Raw genomic sequence first — 17,302 nt, 5'->3', positions numbered from 1 at the left:
GAAAATTCTGGTCCCACCAGGGGTTTTTAGCTCCAGATAAATGACTGAAACTTTGTTAGTCCAGTGGGGTTAGTAACATGCGTTGCTTTTCTGTTTTCACCAGTTTGTCTGGGACTCACAAAAGAAGGAAAGGAACACAGAAACATGTACCGTAAAGTATTGCCGCTGCTTATCTGCTGTTTCAAATTCAATCTCTGTAGTCAGCAATCTGGCATCATTTGCCAGCATTAATTTTATTCCATTTGTATTCCAAGTGGCAGTTTCCTTTGCGATGCACTTTAGTCCTTAAGATCTATTTGTCAGCTGTTATTTAAAGGAACGAATAAATTTGTCAGTATTCAGTAAACAAAATAACCCAGAGAGAAGAAAGTTTGAATCTGATTTTGTTAAATAGAAGCTCCAATGAAGAGGACTAGTTAACCAATCACATGCAAGTTAGTCACTTTTAAAAAAAAATTACCATAGGTTAGTTGATTTTAATTTCTTTAAAGACCCAGGTTCCAATTCTTGTTATAGTGGACATTTAAATAACTCACTTGTTTCCTGAGCCACATCCAATACCTTTTAGGAATTGCTCAATATCAATACTCATATTTTATGCCAGGATATCCTCAGTGAAGTATTCTAGATCTGTTAGGGAGCTAATTTTTTTTTAAAATATATTTTATTGATTTTTTACAGAGAGGAAGGAAGAGGGATAGAGAGTTAGAAACATCGATGAGAGAGAAACATTGATCAGCTGCCTCCTGCACACCTCCTACTGGGGATGTGCGCGCAACTAAGTTACGTGCCCTTGACCGGAATCGAACCTGGGACCTTTCAGTCCGCAGGCTGACACTCTATCCACTGAGCCAAACCGATTTTGGCAGGGAGCTAATTTTTAATGTGTGTTTGTGTGTTGTGTATCTTAGGGAAGTAACTGGGAAGTACTTTTAAAAAAATATTTTTATTGATTTTAGAGAGGAAGGGAGAGGGAGAGAGAGCAAAACATCAATGATGAGAGAGAATCATTGATTGGCTGCCTTTTGCATGGCCCCTACAGGGATCGAGCCTGCAACCCAGTCATGTGTTCTGACCTGAATCAAACCGTGACCTCCTGGTTCATAGGTCTATGATCATTGAAGCACTGAGCAACACTGGCTGGGCTAGGAAGTACTTTTTAAGATAGAAAGAAAAAAAAAGGGGAGGTAATGTTTCTAGAAAGCTAGATTCCTCTTAAACAGGCATTTCTTCACTATTAAAGATATAAAGCCACTACTACAAATTAAACAAAATTCAGATGGATGTATGAGAACCTCAGCCTTCATTTTTAAGAAGTGTGTTGCTTTTTAGTACATGAATATAAGTCAATGTTTCTTGCTTAGATTTGGCAGGCTTTTTTGCTACTACAGATTGCATATGGGAGCAACTCAGTGCTCTTCTCCCCATCCTTCCAACATCAAGGTTTCAATAGCATCTGGGATAAAGGAATAATGAATTTGTAAGCCCTCATCTTCTAGTTGAAATTAATGAAAGGTTCATTATAACTGGTGCCTATTTCAGGCACGTTTGGTTCCTATTACACACAGTATGAGTGGATCCAAATAGTGGCCATGAAAAGGTCTAGCATAGCCATGTGGTTTCTCCTGTACTTCACTGGTTTAGACAAGCAGAGATGAAACTCAAGCCCTCTCCATTATCCAAAGCACTGGAGGCGGATTTTGTATTTTTCTGTTTCCCTGCTCTGCATATTGGATCTTTCCTGTGGCACATCCAGGGTGAGCCAGGTGAAGAATCAGCCACGTGCCACATAACTAGTAGCAACAGAGAGCCACTGGTGTTTGAGTCACTTACTCAAGACATCTGTACCTGACCCCCCCAACCCCCCCGTTAATTCCAGACCCAGTTTTGTTTTACAGTTAGATCCTTACTCTGACTTGCATGGATTGGACTGTAGTTCTTCCTCTCCTAGGCAGATGGCCTTGATTCTGTGTTGAGCCATCGGTGGAAACTTTATGTTGTAACTCAAGTTTTATGGGTTCCAGTTCCCATCATTGGTTACTTGACCAGCCTAGAACCTTTTTGAGCAGCAACCACTGCAATGCAGTAAGTTGCCTAAAATCCTCTTCTCTTTCATGTCCTCATGTTTCTCTATTAACCGTTGCTGACCATCCCAACTCTGTGTGCCATTAGATCTCAGGTGTGTGGATGAGTGTTCTTTTTTTATGCTAATGGTCAGATAGAGCAAATGCCAAGTAAATAAATATATAACCACATTTAGATGTTAGTCTTTCATTCTTGATCATTGAGAATAAAAGCCTGTTATCAAGATAGTAGTACTTCATCACCCCTACGTTCATAGCAGCACAATTTACAGTAGCTAAGACTTGGAAACAGCCTAAGTGTCCATCAGCAGACGGACGAGTGGATAAAAATACTATGGTACATTTACACAATGGAATACTATACGGCAATAAAAAAGAAAGAACTCTTACCATTTGCAATGGCATGGATGGACCTAGAGAGTATTATGTTGAGCGAAATAAGCCAGTCAGAGAAAGATAAGTATAACATGATCTCACTTATATGTGGAATCTAATGAAACAAATAAACTGATGATCAAAAATAGACCCAGAGTCATAGAAGCATGAACAGACTGTTGAACCTCAGAGGGAAGGCAGGGGAGGGTGGGAAGAGATCAACCAATGAACTTGTATGCATATATGCATAACCAGTGGACACAGACAATGGGGTGGTGAGGACCTGGAGGCAGGAGCAGGCTGGAAGAGATTAATGGGGGAAAGAGGAGGACCTATGTAATACTTTCAACAATAAAGATTAAAAGAAAAAACAAGACAGTAGTACTTTCTTTAGCAATATCTCTGTGTTCAGTGTATGTCTTCCAACATAATCTTATTTGATCCTTAATTGTTTAAAAGACTTTTTTGATTAATTGATTTCTTATTTATGTACTGTCGGCACCACGGAGTATATATTTATTTGACATTGTGCACTGGCATTAAATAATTAATTTTTATGAATTCTACTGGATAATATGTTTTACTTCACTAGAAGCTTTTATTTGGTGCTCTTCTTCCCAGTGGGTGCTGAAAGATGGCTTTTTCTCCCCTTTCCTTACACTTAAAAAACATAAATCAGGGGCCAGAAAATTATCAATGTCAGGAACACGTTAGAAATTCTGTATTTTATGTTGTGATGCTGTCTTAATTCTTCTTTCTCAGAGAAAGAAATTCTTCCTGATTGGGCCTCCACCCATACAGTCAGGAAACAATTGCTTACCACATCCATCACTTCTGTCTGCACGCGATCATGTTTCAGAGGTTCCCCAGTTAATCCCGTGGAAGCTAGAGTCACTCATAATTATAATCCTGTTATGCCTTCTTTATTTCTTGATGTGCTTGTTAATTCATGTCCATGCTGCAGTGGTCTGTAACATAGTGCTATTATCAGCTCTTTCGTCTTTAAAAGCCTCTTGTCTACCATTTTGACTAAGATTGATTAACTGCACTTTGTTGAAATCGATCATTTGGATTAAAAAATCTATCCTGTATATTTGTTCTGGCTACTTTTGCATGATTTCACCTTTTTTCAGTTAATCAATCTGCCAAGCTGATTGCTTTTCTCTTGTTGGCTTCCTTTCTCTTACTCTTTTCTTTTTTAAGAACGGTCTATATCTTTATTTCTTATGTCCTCTCTTAGGCAGCAACCTCAGGAAGAAAAGGCAATTGCAGGAGGCAGTGGAATGTGTTCTCCCTTTAGATCTCGGCTAGACAGCACTCCCATTTCCCTTTTCATTACACGAGAAAGAGGGTCCTGTCCTTAGTGATTCTCTCCGGAAGCAGTTTCTGGGGTGAAAGTTGTATGACTGCCTGCCAGGCACTTTGCAGACACTGTAACATGCTTTTTATTTACAGCTTCAAACTCCTCTGTATTCTAATCTTACCAGGGGGACTCAAACTTAGCACCAAGATTCTTTCAGACATACTCATATTTTCTTTTCTTCTCCTAGGTACTGACTTTAACATAGATAGCTTACCTCTGCCCCGGAAAGCCCATCATGACTGGGCCCTTTTTCATGAAGAGTCTCCAAAAAACAATTATAAGCTCTTTCATAAGCCAGTCATCACTTTGTTCAACTACACTGCCACATTCAGTCGGCATTCCCACCTGCCACTCACCACCCAGTACCTAGAGGGCATAGGAGTCCTGAAGTCACACCGATACCTGGTCCCTTTGCAGTCTAAAAACAACCTTCGGAAAAGACTCGCTCCGCTGGTGTATGTGCAGTCAGACTGTGACCCGCCATCAGATAGGGACAGCTATGTTCGAAAGCTGATGACTTACATTGAGGTCGATTCCTATGGCGAGTGTTTACACAACAAAGATCTCCCTCGGCAGCTGAAAAATCCAGCCTCCATGGATGCCGATGGCTTCTATAGGATCATCGCACAGTACAAGTTCATCATTGCTTTTGAGAATGCAATTTGTGACGACTACATCACTGAGAAGTTCTGGAGACCTCTGAAACTGGGGGTAGTCCCTGTGTATTATGGATCCCCCAGCATCACCGACTGGCTTCCAAGTAATAGAAGTGCTATTCTCGTATCAGAATTTTCTCACCCTAGAGAACTGGCAGCTTACATCCGACAGCTGGACTCTGATGACAGACTGTACGAGGCCTATATGGAATGGAAGCTGAAGGGTGAGATCTCCAACCAGCGACTCCTCACAGCTCTCAGGGAACGGATGTGGGGAGTGCAAGACATCAATCAAGACAACTACATTGATGCATTTGAGTGCATGGTGTGCAGCAAGGTGTGGGATAATATTAGGCTTCAGGAAAAGGTAAGCGACTCAAGGTTTGGCAGAGAGGTGTAGGGGGCCCTCTTGATGGTGTCTGCCATTCGGCGTCCTTCTGTGGCAGCTGCCTCATTACCGCTCCTCATTCCCGTCAGAGAGGCCAGGCTCTGCAGGCAGGTTGACTATTACTATCCTTTGAGGACTCCCATGAAGTTCACTGTCTTGTCTTTCTTCCTGAAGGCCTTAGAGTCTCTTTATTGTTTCTTCTGGAGGACACGATGCTGCAGGTGCTGGGCAGTGAGAAGGGAGGCTGCAGAGGGAGGAAAGAGGCCAAAAAATTTAAAAAACTTCAAAGTTTTGAATCTTGTCCTTTAATCTTTCACCTTTGTGTCAATGCTGTGGTTTTGGCCAGATCCCTTACACTCATGCCTCCCTTTTCAGTTCACATACACAATCAATTAACCTCTCTTTTTCTTTGATTCCTGTTCTTTCTCCTCATGCTTTTTCATGTATAGAGAATATTCAAAGGATTATGGGAATAATCCTTAAAAGATTATTTTCTTAAATTATCCTATATAATAAAAGGGTAATATGCAAATAGACTGAACAGCAGAACAACCGAACAACCAGTCACTATGATGTGCACTGACCAACGGGGGGTACGTGTGGACCACGGTGGGCATCAGTAGCAGGCAGCAGAGCATGGAACATGGCGAACGTCGGCCGCAGTGGGATGGTGGAGCAGGTGAGCGGGGGCACCAGACCAAGGTGGGGTGCTGGTTGCTGTCACTGGGGCGAGCCTCTGGTGGTTACTGAAAATTCTTTGCTCCCTCATGCCGTGATCCTGCCTGGTGCTTGCACCTGCTGCCAGTGCTGGCCCCACTCACAACTGCAGCTGGCGCCAGAGCCGTGACTCTCACCCGTTGCCGGTGCCCGGTGCCGGTCCCAATCGCTCTGCACCGTCAGTGGGTGCAAGTGGGAGCTGCCAGCCTTGATCGCCCCTGAGGGCTTCTCCACCTCCCCCTGCTCCTGAGGGGCGATCAGGGCAGCAGCCACCACTTGCACCTGCTGCCAGCGCCAGACCTTCTCGCTCCCACTGACAGCACCAGCCCCGCTTGCACCTGTTGCTGGCGCCGGCCCTAATCGTTCTTCGCCATCAATGGGTGTGAGTGGGACTGGCACCATCAGCGTGTGGGAGCGGCAGTGTCAGCGGGAGCGGGGCTGCTGGCAGACAGGGGACCAGGGGCCACGGCGGGAGGGGCCAGGCAGGGCACAGAGGATGGGCCGAGACCCGCCACTGTGCCCACTGCAGCCTCACGTCCCACAGTTTCTTTCAAGGTTCATGAATTCGTGCACTGGGCCCCTAGGTGTAAATAAAGTTCTTAGTCATGTCTTCAGAGTTCTAGATGCTTTTAACTTTTGTTTGTTTGCTTACTTTAGTCACTTATACCAGGCATGGCCCCACTTTACATATAACTGAATTTTTATAATGTAATTTATTGAAAGAAAAAGAAAAATTAGTTTCAACTGCTACCTTTGAAATCTTTTAAAGATGAGAGGCCCCGACATAGCACTTGGGTATCACCTATCAGTCCCTTGCCTGACTCCCATATACACATAATGGTTTAAATAAATTCTCCAAAGGCAAATGTTTATTTTGACTAGCATATTAATTTCTGGTCAAACAGAAATCTAAACCGTGTGTGAAATTATTTTTATGTATTTTGTGTATACTATATAAAGCTTTTATATACTAAATATGTATATAAGCATTATTTTAATTATTATGAAATTTTAAATTATTTTATCTGGTTTTATATGACAAATGTTTGCTCATAAAATAATTTATTTTAAGCTGAGTGGCTTGGTCAGCAACAGGAACACTTAATATCATTCTTTTTTAAAAAAATATATTTTATTTATTTTTTACAGAGAGGAAGAGAGAGGGATAGAGAATTAGAAACATCGATGAGAGAGAAACATCGATCAGCTGCCTCCTGCACACCTCCTATTGGGGATGTGCCCGCAAACAAGGTACATGCCCTTGACCAGAATCGAACCTGGGACCCTTCAGTCTGCAGGCTGACGCTCTATCCACAGAGCCAAACCGGTCAGGACTTAATAGCATTCTTATCAGAGAATGCATCCTGATGTCCAATGACTTCCTTTATGACCTAATTTATAGGGCCACATAACAGCAAAAACAAAATACACATACTACTGCAAAAACACATGAGAAAGTAGAGATCATATTAATTGCCCATGCTATAACAATTATTTATTTTCAAAACATGCCAAGGCAGAAATAGAACTTCTGAGGGTGATGATTTTCCTGCTCTGTATTTAACAGCCGTTTTCAGGTTTGGAAATTATATTCACAGAAAACTGAATGAATCACACAAACCCTAACTGTTTCAGTACTTCACAGAAGGCCTTTTGGAAGGATTACTGGGGACTGGAAAAGGGGGGATAACGATATTGGTAAATAGCTTTTTAATAGATATAGGAGAATCATACATTCCTGTATTTCCAACAACAACAGCTAACTGATATTTTAGCATGCCTGAGGGTGGTGTGATTCAATGTCCTTCTCTTCAGAGTCTTTGAAGTAACATCCATAGAATAGGCTCTCCTCCACCTTGCTCTCAGTCTTCCCACAGTGCTGGTCACTGAAGATGATAACCAGGCTTTGCTTGCATTTCAGTGAACTTGTTACAGTTCTCTAATGCTAATGTGGTCGTTATTGAAAAGCAAACCAAAACATACCATGAAAGTAAATTAAAGGTTATTGGACCAGTTGTTTTCATTTGCATTTATTTTACAAGACTTGTTACAGCTTTTATAAGGCATGCCTTAAAGCAGGGGTGGGGAACCTTTTTTCTGCCAAGGGCCATTTGGATATTTATAACATCATTCTCAGGCCACACAAAATTATCAGTTTAACAATTAGCCTGCTATATGTGGTCAAACATTTAAATAACTCATCCCCAATGCCTTGGCAGGGACAGACCAAATGATTTCTTAGGCCTAATATGGCCCCCCTCCCCCACCTTAAAGTAAGCTATTTAAATATGTTTCTTCACTTTTTTTTTCAGTTGAAAGAAATAATTTTATTTCCTCTGTGGTTACTTTTTATCTTGCGATTGATAATAATTTAAATCATTGTACTTGGATGTAGAAAATACTATTAGAATATCAAATATATTCCCTCTTTATTCTGCTTTTGCTCTCCTCTCCTTCTCAGACACATACTACCCAGTATGTTATCTATTGCTGTGTAAACAATATTACCACCAACGTAGTAGCTTAAAACAACATATGCTTGTTATATCACAGTTTCTGAGGGTCAGGATTCTGGTCATAGCTTAGCTGGATGCTCTGGAAGGATTCAATCAGGACTGTTAATGAGGGCTGGGTTCTCATCTGGAGACTCAACTGGGGACAGGTCTGCTTCTAAACTCACAGGTTGTTGGCAGATTCAATTTCTTGAGTTTGTAGGATTGAGAGCTTCTGTTTGGGGCCAGTTGTAGTCTGGAGGCTGCTCTCAGGTTCTCGAGTTTCTTATGTTGGGAAAAGCCCCCAAAAGTCTAAATTTAGGATCAATTCCAAAGAACTGACACATAGCCTTATCCAAATTCGTAAGAGCTTTAATAGAAGAAACTTACATGCACAGGCAAAACAGCTGCTCCTAGTGGGGGCAGGCCAGGAAAAATTCATACCCCTCCCAGGACAGGGTCCCCTTTAAAAGGGGGTTAATAGCAAAAGTTAACAGCAAAACCAGTTGGCATGTAGACCTCCTGGTAGAACAATGAATCACTAAGTTAAAAGATAACATCAGGAAGTTACTATACTCTCTACGTTCATTAACCTCCTTCCTGAGGGCATAACATTTGTCTTTGAATGGCATTCTGGTTTTTGGGGTAGTCAGCCACGCATGAGGTTCCAGAGAGTCAAATAGTCGCAGAGAGTCCAACAGTCACAGAGAGTTCAACATCTCCTAGATGCCTTTGCTGGTGGAGCCCTAATGCATCTCTGAAGTGAGTTCCCCTATAGTTGTCATGTGGCCTTCCCCATCAGGTACTGAGAGATTCCTCTAAGCCAGCCAGGGACTGAGAGATTCTTGCAAGACCAGTACTACAATCTTAAAAATGTAATCATATACACATGATTATAGACATCCTCTCATCTTTGTCATATTCTGTTGGTTAGAAGCAAGTGACAAGTGATACCTACACTCAAGGGTAGGGGAATTCACTGGGCATGACTTCCAGGAGGCAGCAATCAAGGGGCCATCTTGAGTCTGACCTCCTGATGAATCTGAATAGGCTTATTCTCAGTGTAGTTTGCTTTATTTATGTTGGAGAAAGTCTTCCATTATTGAAGAAGTCACCGATGAGTTAATTTTAGTCAGTTAAAGAACATGTATTGATAAATGCTCCTGTCCTCAAAGAGGCTAAAATAGGAGAGACAATGTGTAATCATGAGAAATAAAACTTCATGGAATTGGGATAAACTTTAAAAAAATAGCTTTATTGTAGTGTAATTGACATACAATGAACTGCATATATTTAAAGGGTGCAATTTGATTACTTACGACTATGCATACACTTGTAAAATCACAATTGAGATGATAAACATTTCTGTCATCCCTCAAAAGTTTCTTCATGTCTCTCACCACCCCTTGCTTCAGGCACCATCTGCTTTTTGTCACTTTTAACCAAAAAGCTTAGGCAGTTTTCTAGAATTTTATATAAATGCAATCATGTAATGTGTACTCCTTTGTGTCTGGCTTCTCTCACTCTCCATGATAATAACGACAGTCATCCATAACATATTAGTATTACATTTCTCATTGTTCTGAAGTTTGGACATATCAAAATTTGCTTATCCATTCACCTGTTGATGGACATTTGACTTGTTTCCAGTTTTTGGCTGTTACAAATAAAGCTGCTATGAACATTTATGTACAAGTCTCTGTAAGGATGTATGCTTTCATTTCTCTTCTACAAATACCTAGGAGTGTAATGCCTAGATCATATAGAAGATGTATGTTTAACATTTTGAGAAACTACTAAACTATTTTCCAAAATTGCTCTATCTTACATTGTATGAGTTCCATTCATTAACAGTTGGTGTGGTCAGTTTTTAAAATTTTTACCATTCTGATGGGTGTATAGTGGTATCTCACGGTGATTTAATTTATATTTCTCTAGTAACTAATGATGTTGAGTATCTTTTAATGGTTTATTTGTCATCAATATCTTCTTTGATGAAATGTCTCTTTAAATCTTTTGCTCATTTTCTGAAAATTGAGTTTTCTTGTTAATCTTCAGAGTTCTTTATACACTGAGTGGCCAGATTATTATGATCTCTGAACGCATAATAATCTGGCCTCTCTCTCTCTCTCTCTCTCTCTCTCTCTCTCTCTCTCTATATATATATATATATATATATATATATATATATATATATATATATATACACACACACACACACACACATATATATAGAGTCCCGGTGCATGAATTTGTGCATGGGTGGAGTCTGGCCAGCCTGGCCAGGGGGAGGGGACATGGGCAGTTGGCCGGCCTGCCTGCTGGTCGAATTCCTGGTCAAGGGGACAATTTGCATATTAGCCTTTTATTATATAGAATATACACTGAGTGGCCAGATTATTATGCATTCAGAGATCATAATAATCTGGCCACTCAGTGTATATTTTGAATACAACTCATTTGTTAATTTTGTAATTAACAAAAGTTCTCTTCCAGACTGTGGCTTTTCTTTTCATTTTCTTTTACTTAATTTTATTTTAAAATTACAGTTTACATTCAGTATTATCTTTTTATTTTCTTTACAGTGTCTTTTGAAGTGTAAAGTTTTAAATTTTGATGGAAGTCCAGTTCATCAATTTTATCTTTTTAGAGTTTATGCTTTTTCTGACCTGTTTTAAAAAATTTGTCTAACCTAAGGTCACTAAGATTTTCTTCCTGAAATTTTGTAATTTTAACTTCTACATTTAGGTCTATAATCCACTTGGAGTTAATTTTTATAATGCAATATGATGTAGGAGTTGAGGCTTGTTTACTTGGATATCCAATTATATCCATACCACTTTGTTGGAAAGATTATTCTTTCCTGATTGGATTACCTTGGTTTCTTTTTCAAGCATCAATTTTTCAACATATGTATGGGTCAATTTCTGGACTGATTAATGCCTCTGTATTTGGGTACTGTAGATTTATGATAAGTCTTGCAGATGAGGTAGTATCAATCTTCCAATGTTGTTCTTTTCCAAAAGACAGGATGATTACTAGACTAAGTGAGGTGGTCACACTGTAAGTGATGATTCACAGAAATATTGAATCATCTATTATACACCTGAAAATAATATAATATTGTGTACAATTATACTTAAATAATTAAAAAAGCATTAAGAAAAGTAGTCTTAAAAAAAAAAGAGTAGTCTTTTACTTTCCACTTTTTTCCTTCCCCAGAAGCACTCACTTACCTCCCTAATTACCTAATTATTTTGGTATTTACTCAGTAAATAACATGCTCATACAGTTTTTTGTTTTTTTATGTTTATTTTATTTTTTAATTTAATAAATCTTTATTGTTCAGATTATTACAATTGTTCCTCTTTTATCCCCCATAGCTCCCCTCCACCTGGTTCCCACCCCACCCTCTGCCCTTACCCCTCCCCCAACACTGTCCTCATCCATAGGTGTACGATTTTTGTCCAGTCTCTTCCTGCACCCCCCACACTCCTTTCCCCCAGAGAATTGTCAGTCCACTCCCTTTCTATGCCCCTGATTCTATTATGTTCACCAGTTTATTCTGTTCATCCGATTTTTTTATTCACTTGATTTTTAGATTCACTTGTTGATAGATATGTATTTGTGGTTCATAATTTTTATCTTTACCTTTTTCTTCTTCTTCCTCTTCTTAAAAATACCCTTTAGGATTTCATGTAATCCTGGTTTGGTGGTAATGAACTCCTTTAGCTTTTTCTTATCTGTGAAGCTCTTTATCTGCCCTTCAATTCTGAATGATAGCTCTGCTGGGTAGAGTAATCTTGGTTGTAGGTTCTTGCTATTCATCACTTTGAATATTTCTTGCCACTCCCATCTGGCCTGCATAGTTTCTGTTGAGAAATCAGCTGACAATCGTATGGGTACTCCCTTGTAGGTAACTGTTTTTCTCTTGCTGCTTTTAATATTCTCTCTTTGTCTTTTGCTCTTGGCATTTTAATTATGATGTGTCTTGGTGTGGTCCTCTTTGGATTCCTTTTGTTTGGGGTTCTGTGTGCTTCCTTGACTTGTAAGCCTATTTCTTTCACCAGGTGGGGGAAGTTTTCTGTCATTATTTCTTCAAATAGGTTTTCTCTGTGCTAGGCACCTCAAATAGGTGCTCTCTCTCTTCTTCTGGCACCCCCATAATTCGGATGTTGGTATGCTTGAAGTTTGTCCCAGAGGCTCCTTACACTATCTTCATATTTTTTTTATTCTTTTTTCTTTTTGCTTTTCCGGTTGAGTGTTTTTTGCTTCTTTGTATTTCAAATCTTTGACTTGATTATTGTGATCCTCTAGTCTGCTGTTAGATCTCTGTATATTATTTTTTATTTCAGTCAGTATATGTTTAATTTCTAGTTGGTCCTTTTTCATATGCTCGAGGGTCTCGCTAAATTTATCGGCCTTTTCTAGAAAATTCTTAAAAAACCTAATAACTGTGTTTTTGAACTCTATATCCAGTTGTTTGCAAACCTCCATTTCTTTCATTTGTGATCTGTTTCTTTGTCTCCGCATTTTGGTTGCTTCCCTGAGTTGATAGAGTGGCTTTGTGTGCTAGGTGTCCTATAGGGCCCAGTGGCTCAGCCTCCCCAGTTACCTGAGGTGGACACTCTTGGTGCACCCCTTTGTGGGCTGTGTGCACAGTCTTGTTGTAGTTAAGCCTTGATTGTTGTTGGTATCACTGGGAGGAATTGACCTCCAGGCCAATTGGCTGTGAGGATCAGCTGTGTCTACGCTGGGAGAACTTCTGTGCTGGAGACACCCTTATGAGACAAGACTTGCAAAAGCCTCTGTGCTCAGCTTGGATGTGGCGTAGTGTCAGGGCGGAGCAGACAGCATTGGTTTCCCATCAGCCCTGCCCTAATAGGCCCCTGTGTCTCAGTGTCCCGTGGTAATCGCTGCAAACACCTCTGAGCGAAAGCCGCCCTCGAGTTCCACCTGTTGCCAGACAGTCCAGCTTCTCCCCGAATGAGTCTGGGTCCCCAGAGTCTTGCCCGGAACTGGAGCTTTTGTCTCCCTCCCACTTGAGAAAGCCAGCTGCGCATTCAGTTGCCAGTCCTCTCCGCACACGCGTCTCAGTATCTCTACCTCCTGCAGCTCCTCTCAGTCTCAGTGTGCTTTTCTCTTTCTTCTAGTTGTAGAATTTCTACTCAGCCAGCCTTCCTGTGGTTCTGGATGATGTCGGTTTTGTCTTTTAGTTGTAGTTTTGAAATTGTTGTGCGAGGCAGCAGTTTAGGTGTTTACCTATGCTGCCATCTTGGTTTCTCCTTCCATTTTTTTTTTTTTAAAATATTCAGTGTTTATGAGGTTATGACTGTTATTCAGAGATGAACCTTGTTTTATACTAACACTTGTTTCCCTTGCCTGTACAGCTTTTGTTTCTTTCTAGTTAGTAATTGTCTTCTTGTTTATTATTTTTCTATGTACTTATCACTAATTTAATTCTTATTGATTGTTTAAATCTCCTTTGAAGATGTTCAAATATACCAGTCATCCAGTTCGTTCCATCTTGTTGAAGAAATTTCTCACAGAGCATCCTGATTCCTCCAGTATGTACTGACTGCCTTCCACATTTAGTGTAGGAATCAGCCTGAGATCTCCCTTCCACAGCATCTTGGGAATTGCCTTTCTTGTCTTTTTCTTTTGTGTTGCCACCTTTATGCTTTTCTCCCCTTTTCTTGGTTTGCTCTCTTATTTTGGTGATCATATACCCCCAGAGAAGGGGTACATGGGGGATTTCTGAAATGTCTTGATTCTACTCTAACATTTAAGCAATAGTTTAGCTGTGTGTAAGCTACTAAAATGGACATCAATTTTTCTCAGAATTTTAAAGGCATTTTTTATTGTCTTTAAAAAAACATTTAATTTGGAAATGATTTTAAATTGGCAGAAGAGTTACACATATAGCACAGAGTTCTTGTATCCCCTTCACTTGGCTTTCTCTAAGATAACATTTTCATAACCACAGCACATTTGTCAACACTAAGAAATTAATAATGGTGCACTACTACTAACTGATCTACAGACTTCAGTCATTTTTCACAGCCTTTCCACTAATATCCTTTGTATGTTCAACCACCAATTATGGGATCCCAGATTTAGTCATCTCATCTCCAATCTGTGACAGTTGCTCATTCTATCCTTATTTTTAATAACTTTGATACTTTTGAAGAGGACTGGTCTCTACATAGGGCTTGCCATAAGAATTAAATGAGGTAACCTGCATAAAGTGCTTATCAAAGTGTCTAGTGCACAGAATATTCTCAACAAATGTTAGATATTTTCCATCTCCTTCCACTATTCAGCAGTATAATTACTGAGACTCCATGGAGTGAAGTTACTTGCTTTAGGGAAAGTACGTGCTGGGTTCTGTTATTGTGAGGCAGGAACATGGGACTTGGCTTCTTTATCATATATTTTTAATTCTTTTTTTCCCCTTCTCTCAATGCAGGGCTTACCACCCAAAAGATGGAAGGCAGATGTTATGCACCTGAGTTGCCCGGAGCCCACATTGTTTGCATTCTCACCTGTGGCTCCCCGTCGGAGGTCTTCTCGAGAGATGTGGATCCCCAGCTTCCAACAGTCCAAGAAAGAAGCCCAGGCACTAAGGTGGCTGGTCGATAGGAATCAAAACTTTTCAACTCAAGAGTTTTGGGGCCTAGTATTCAAGGACTAATTTAAATAAGTATCAGAATGATATAGACTACAGAGTTCCAGAGGTTTACTTTCTAGGTTGCCTTAATATTTGAATATCATAGCCACTCTGTTGACTATCTTTTAGGATGAGAATTGCCACAGTACTCATAATGAGCCCGATGAAATAATAGATATGAACTACCCTCAGGGTCACCTCTATATTTTTTATACCCAAAAGGTAAACACAGGAGCCCCCCACCCCTTATCTGTAGTTTCGCTTGCCATGGTTTAAGTTACCCACAGTGAACCACATTCAGAAAATATTAAATGGAAAATCCAGAAATAAACAATTCATATGTTTTAAATTACGCGCCGTTCTGAGTATCTGATGAAATCTCGCGAGGCCTTCATCCCTTGCGGATGTGAATCATCCCTTTTCCAGCGTCTCCATGCTGCAGATGCTGCAGGGAGCGTGGTAGGTAGTCGTGGCTCGGTTATCAGGTCGACTGCCCGGGTGTCACAGTGCTTGGTTCAAGTCACCCTTATTTTAGTGACTAATGTCCCCAGAGTGCGGGAGTAGCGTTGCTGCCAACTGGGATGGGCCACGGAGAAGCACTCAAGTGCTGCCTTGCAGTGAAAAGCAGGATGTTCTCAACTTAATACTTTTTATCGTCTCACGTCAAAAGAAAGAGGGTGAGTACAGTACAATAAGATATTTTGAGAGATCACATTCACATAACGTTTAGTGCAGTCTATTGTTACAATTGCTCTATTCTATCATTAGTTACTGTTGTTAATCTCTTACAATGCCTAATTTATAAATTAAACTATCATAGTCTATATAGGGTTTGGAACTATCTGTGGTTTCAGGCACCCGCTGGGGGGCATTAGAACGTATCTTCCTAGGATAAGGGGGGATTACTGTGTTTTTCATGCACACTGATCACCTTCATTGTACTTGTTTGCACCCATGTACCTGCTGCCTTTTGTGGAAGTTCACGTAATGCAGAGTGAATGCTTTCCTCGCTGAAAGGGAGGCAGAAGGTGTAGCGTTGGATTCCTGGTTACTCACTAGTTGCAGTTTATTAGCATTTGGCAAACACAGTGTCCTGATGCTGAGCGGGAACGTGAAATGCATGAGAACTTGGCAATGAGAGATTCCATCTGTTGGTTTACAGGGATGTACTAGTAAGTGAGTACTAAAAGCTGTGTGGAGTTTATCCATCTACTCTTCAAGTCGAAAGAACATGGCACGTCTCTAGCTTCTCCATACTCTCAGTCACCTCTGTTAACTTTCTAATTTTCATTTTGCCCTGTATCCTCCCAATCCCCAGAGCAGCAGAATGTTTGGTGAAGACGGTTCTCCTTCTTGTGTGTGTGTGATCAGCGAGATGTTCTCAACCGTCCCTTATACCGCTGAGCAGAATACTAAGTATGATTCGGGCTGGACAGCCTGTACATTTTGATCAATATGAGGGTGGAAGTGAATGCCCCTGGGAGCTCCAATTGTGTTGAAGCTGATTTGTCTTTTCTCAAGATGATATACGGCCTGTCGTGGTGGGCCCATTGGTGTGTGAGCATTCCCTGTCATTTCTGATCCTGTCACAGACCAAGTTCAGCTGCTTTGTCTAGAGCAGTGGTTCTCAACCTTTTTAATGCCTATATTAAAGTGACCCTTTAATATAGTTCCTCATGTTCTGGTGACCCCCAACCATAAAATTATTTTTGTTGCTACTTCATAACTGTAATTTTGCTACTGTTAATGAATTGTAATGTAAATATCTGTGTTTTCCGATGGTCTTAGCCGACCCTGCTAGCAGTTTTTGCGACCCACAGGTTGAGAACCGCTGCTGTAGAGCCTAAGACCATCGGAAAACACAGATATTTACATTACGATTCATTAACAGCAAAATTACAGTTATGAAGTAGCAACGAAAATAATTTTATGGTTGGGGGTCACCACAACATGAGGAACTGTATTTAAAGGGTCACGGCATTAAAAAGGTTGAGAACCACTGGTCTAGAGCATCTGCTGGAGCTCCACAAAAGACAAGGAGAAAGCACGGACTCACATTTTCTAGACGATGCTAGAGCCTGGTGCCACCCACTATTGCATGGCTTCGATACTCTTTACTGTGGAAAGATGTAAGCTCCAGGGGACAGGAAGAGTTGCTGATACTCATGTCCCTGACGTGGCATAAGGGGGAAGTTTAGGGGCTCCTTCGGCACCACTCCCCTTTTGTCACAGGCCAGTGGCTTTCTGTGCCTGACATGGGGCAATCTCTTTCTTAAGTAGCTCTCTCTCTGGCTGGGTTAGAGAAATGAGGACTGAAACCAGAGGCAAGAAGGGTCACATTGCTGTTGCCCTATGGCTGGGTTCTTTCTCAATCTTAGCTCTGCCATTAACTAAATATGATTTTGTGGAGAGCGGCTACAGTGTTTGGATAGGTTCAAGCCTCGGACTGATGAGAGGGCACAGTCCTCTCGTGGCCACGTGCAAGTCCCAGCTTGGAGGGCAGAGCCCTCCCAGCACAATCATAACCAACAGCTATAGTTGTAAGCTTGAACCTATG

At 40.8% G+C, this 17,302-nt stretch overlaps 1 protein-coding gene across 3 annotated transcripts in view; it reads left to right on the top strand.

Annotated features, from left to right (window-relative positions):
* FUT10 (fucosyltransferase 10) overlaps positions 1–15,096 on the top strand; it is an 82,053-nt gene extending 66,957 nt beyond the window's left edge. Inside the window, exons 4-6 of one of the 3 annotated variants that reach the window (XM_080659364.1) lie at positions 4,010–4,845; positions 13,567–13,642; positions 14,545–14,861. In XM_080659364.1, the coding sequence (XP_080515490.1) occupies positions 4,010–4,845; positions 13,567–13,642; positions 14,545–14,717 (1,085 nt within the window). In that variant the 3' untranslated portion in view covers positions 14,718–14,861. Of the gene's footprint in view, positions 1–4,009; positions 4,846–13,566; positions 13,643–14,544 lie in introns of all 3 variants that reach the window. The other 2 variants (XM_080659362.1, XM_080659363.1) reach the window with 2 other exon arrangements.
* Positions 15,097–17,302: the final 2,206 nt, after the last annotated feature.

Source organism: Plecotus auritus (assembly GCF_963455305.1).
Source record: "Plecotus auritus genome assembly, chromosome: 3".
Classification (NCBI taxonomy): domain Eukaryota; kingdom Metazoa; phylum Chordata; class Mammalia; order Chiroptera; family Vespertilionidae; genus Plecotus; species Plecotus auritus.
The sequence above is the reverse complement of the archived record's forward strand: the minus strand, read 5'-3'. Positions and strand labels throughout refer to the sequence as shown.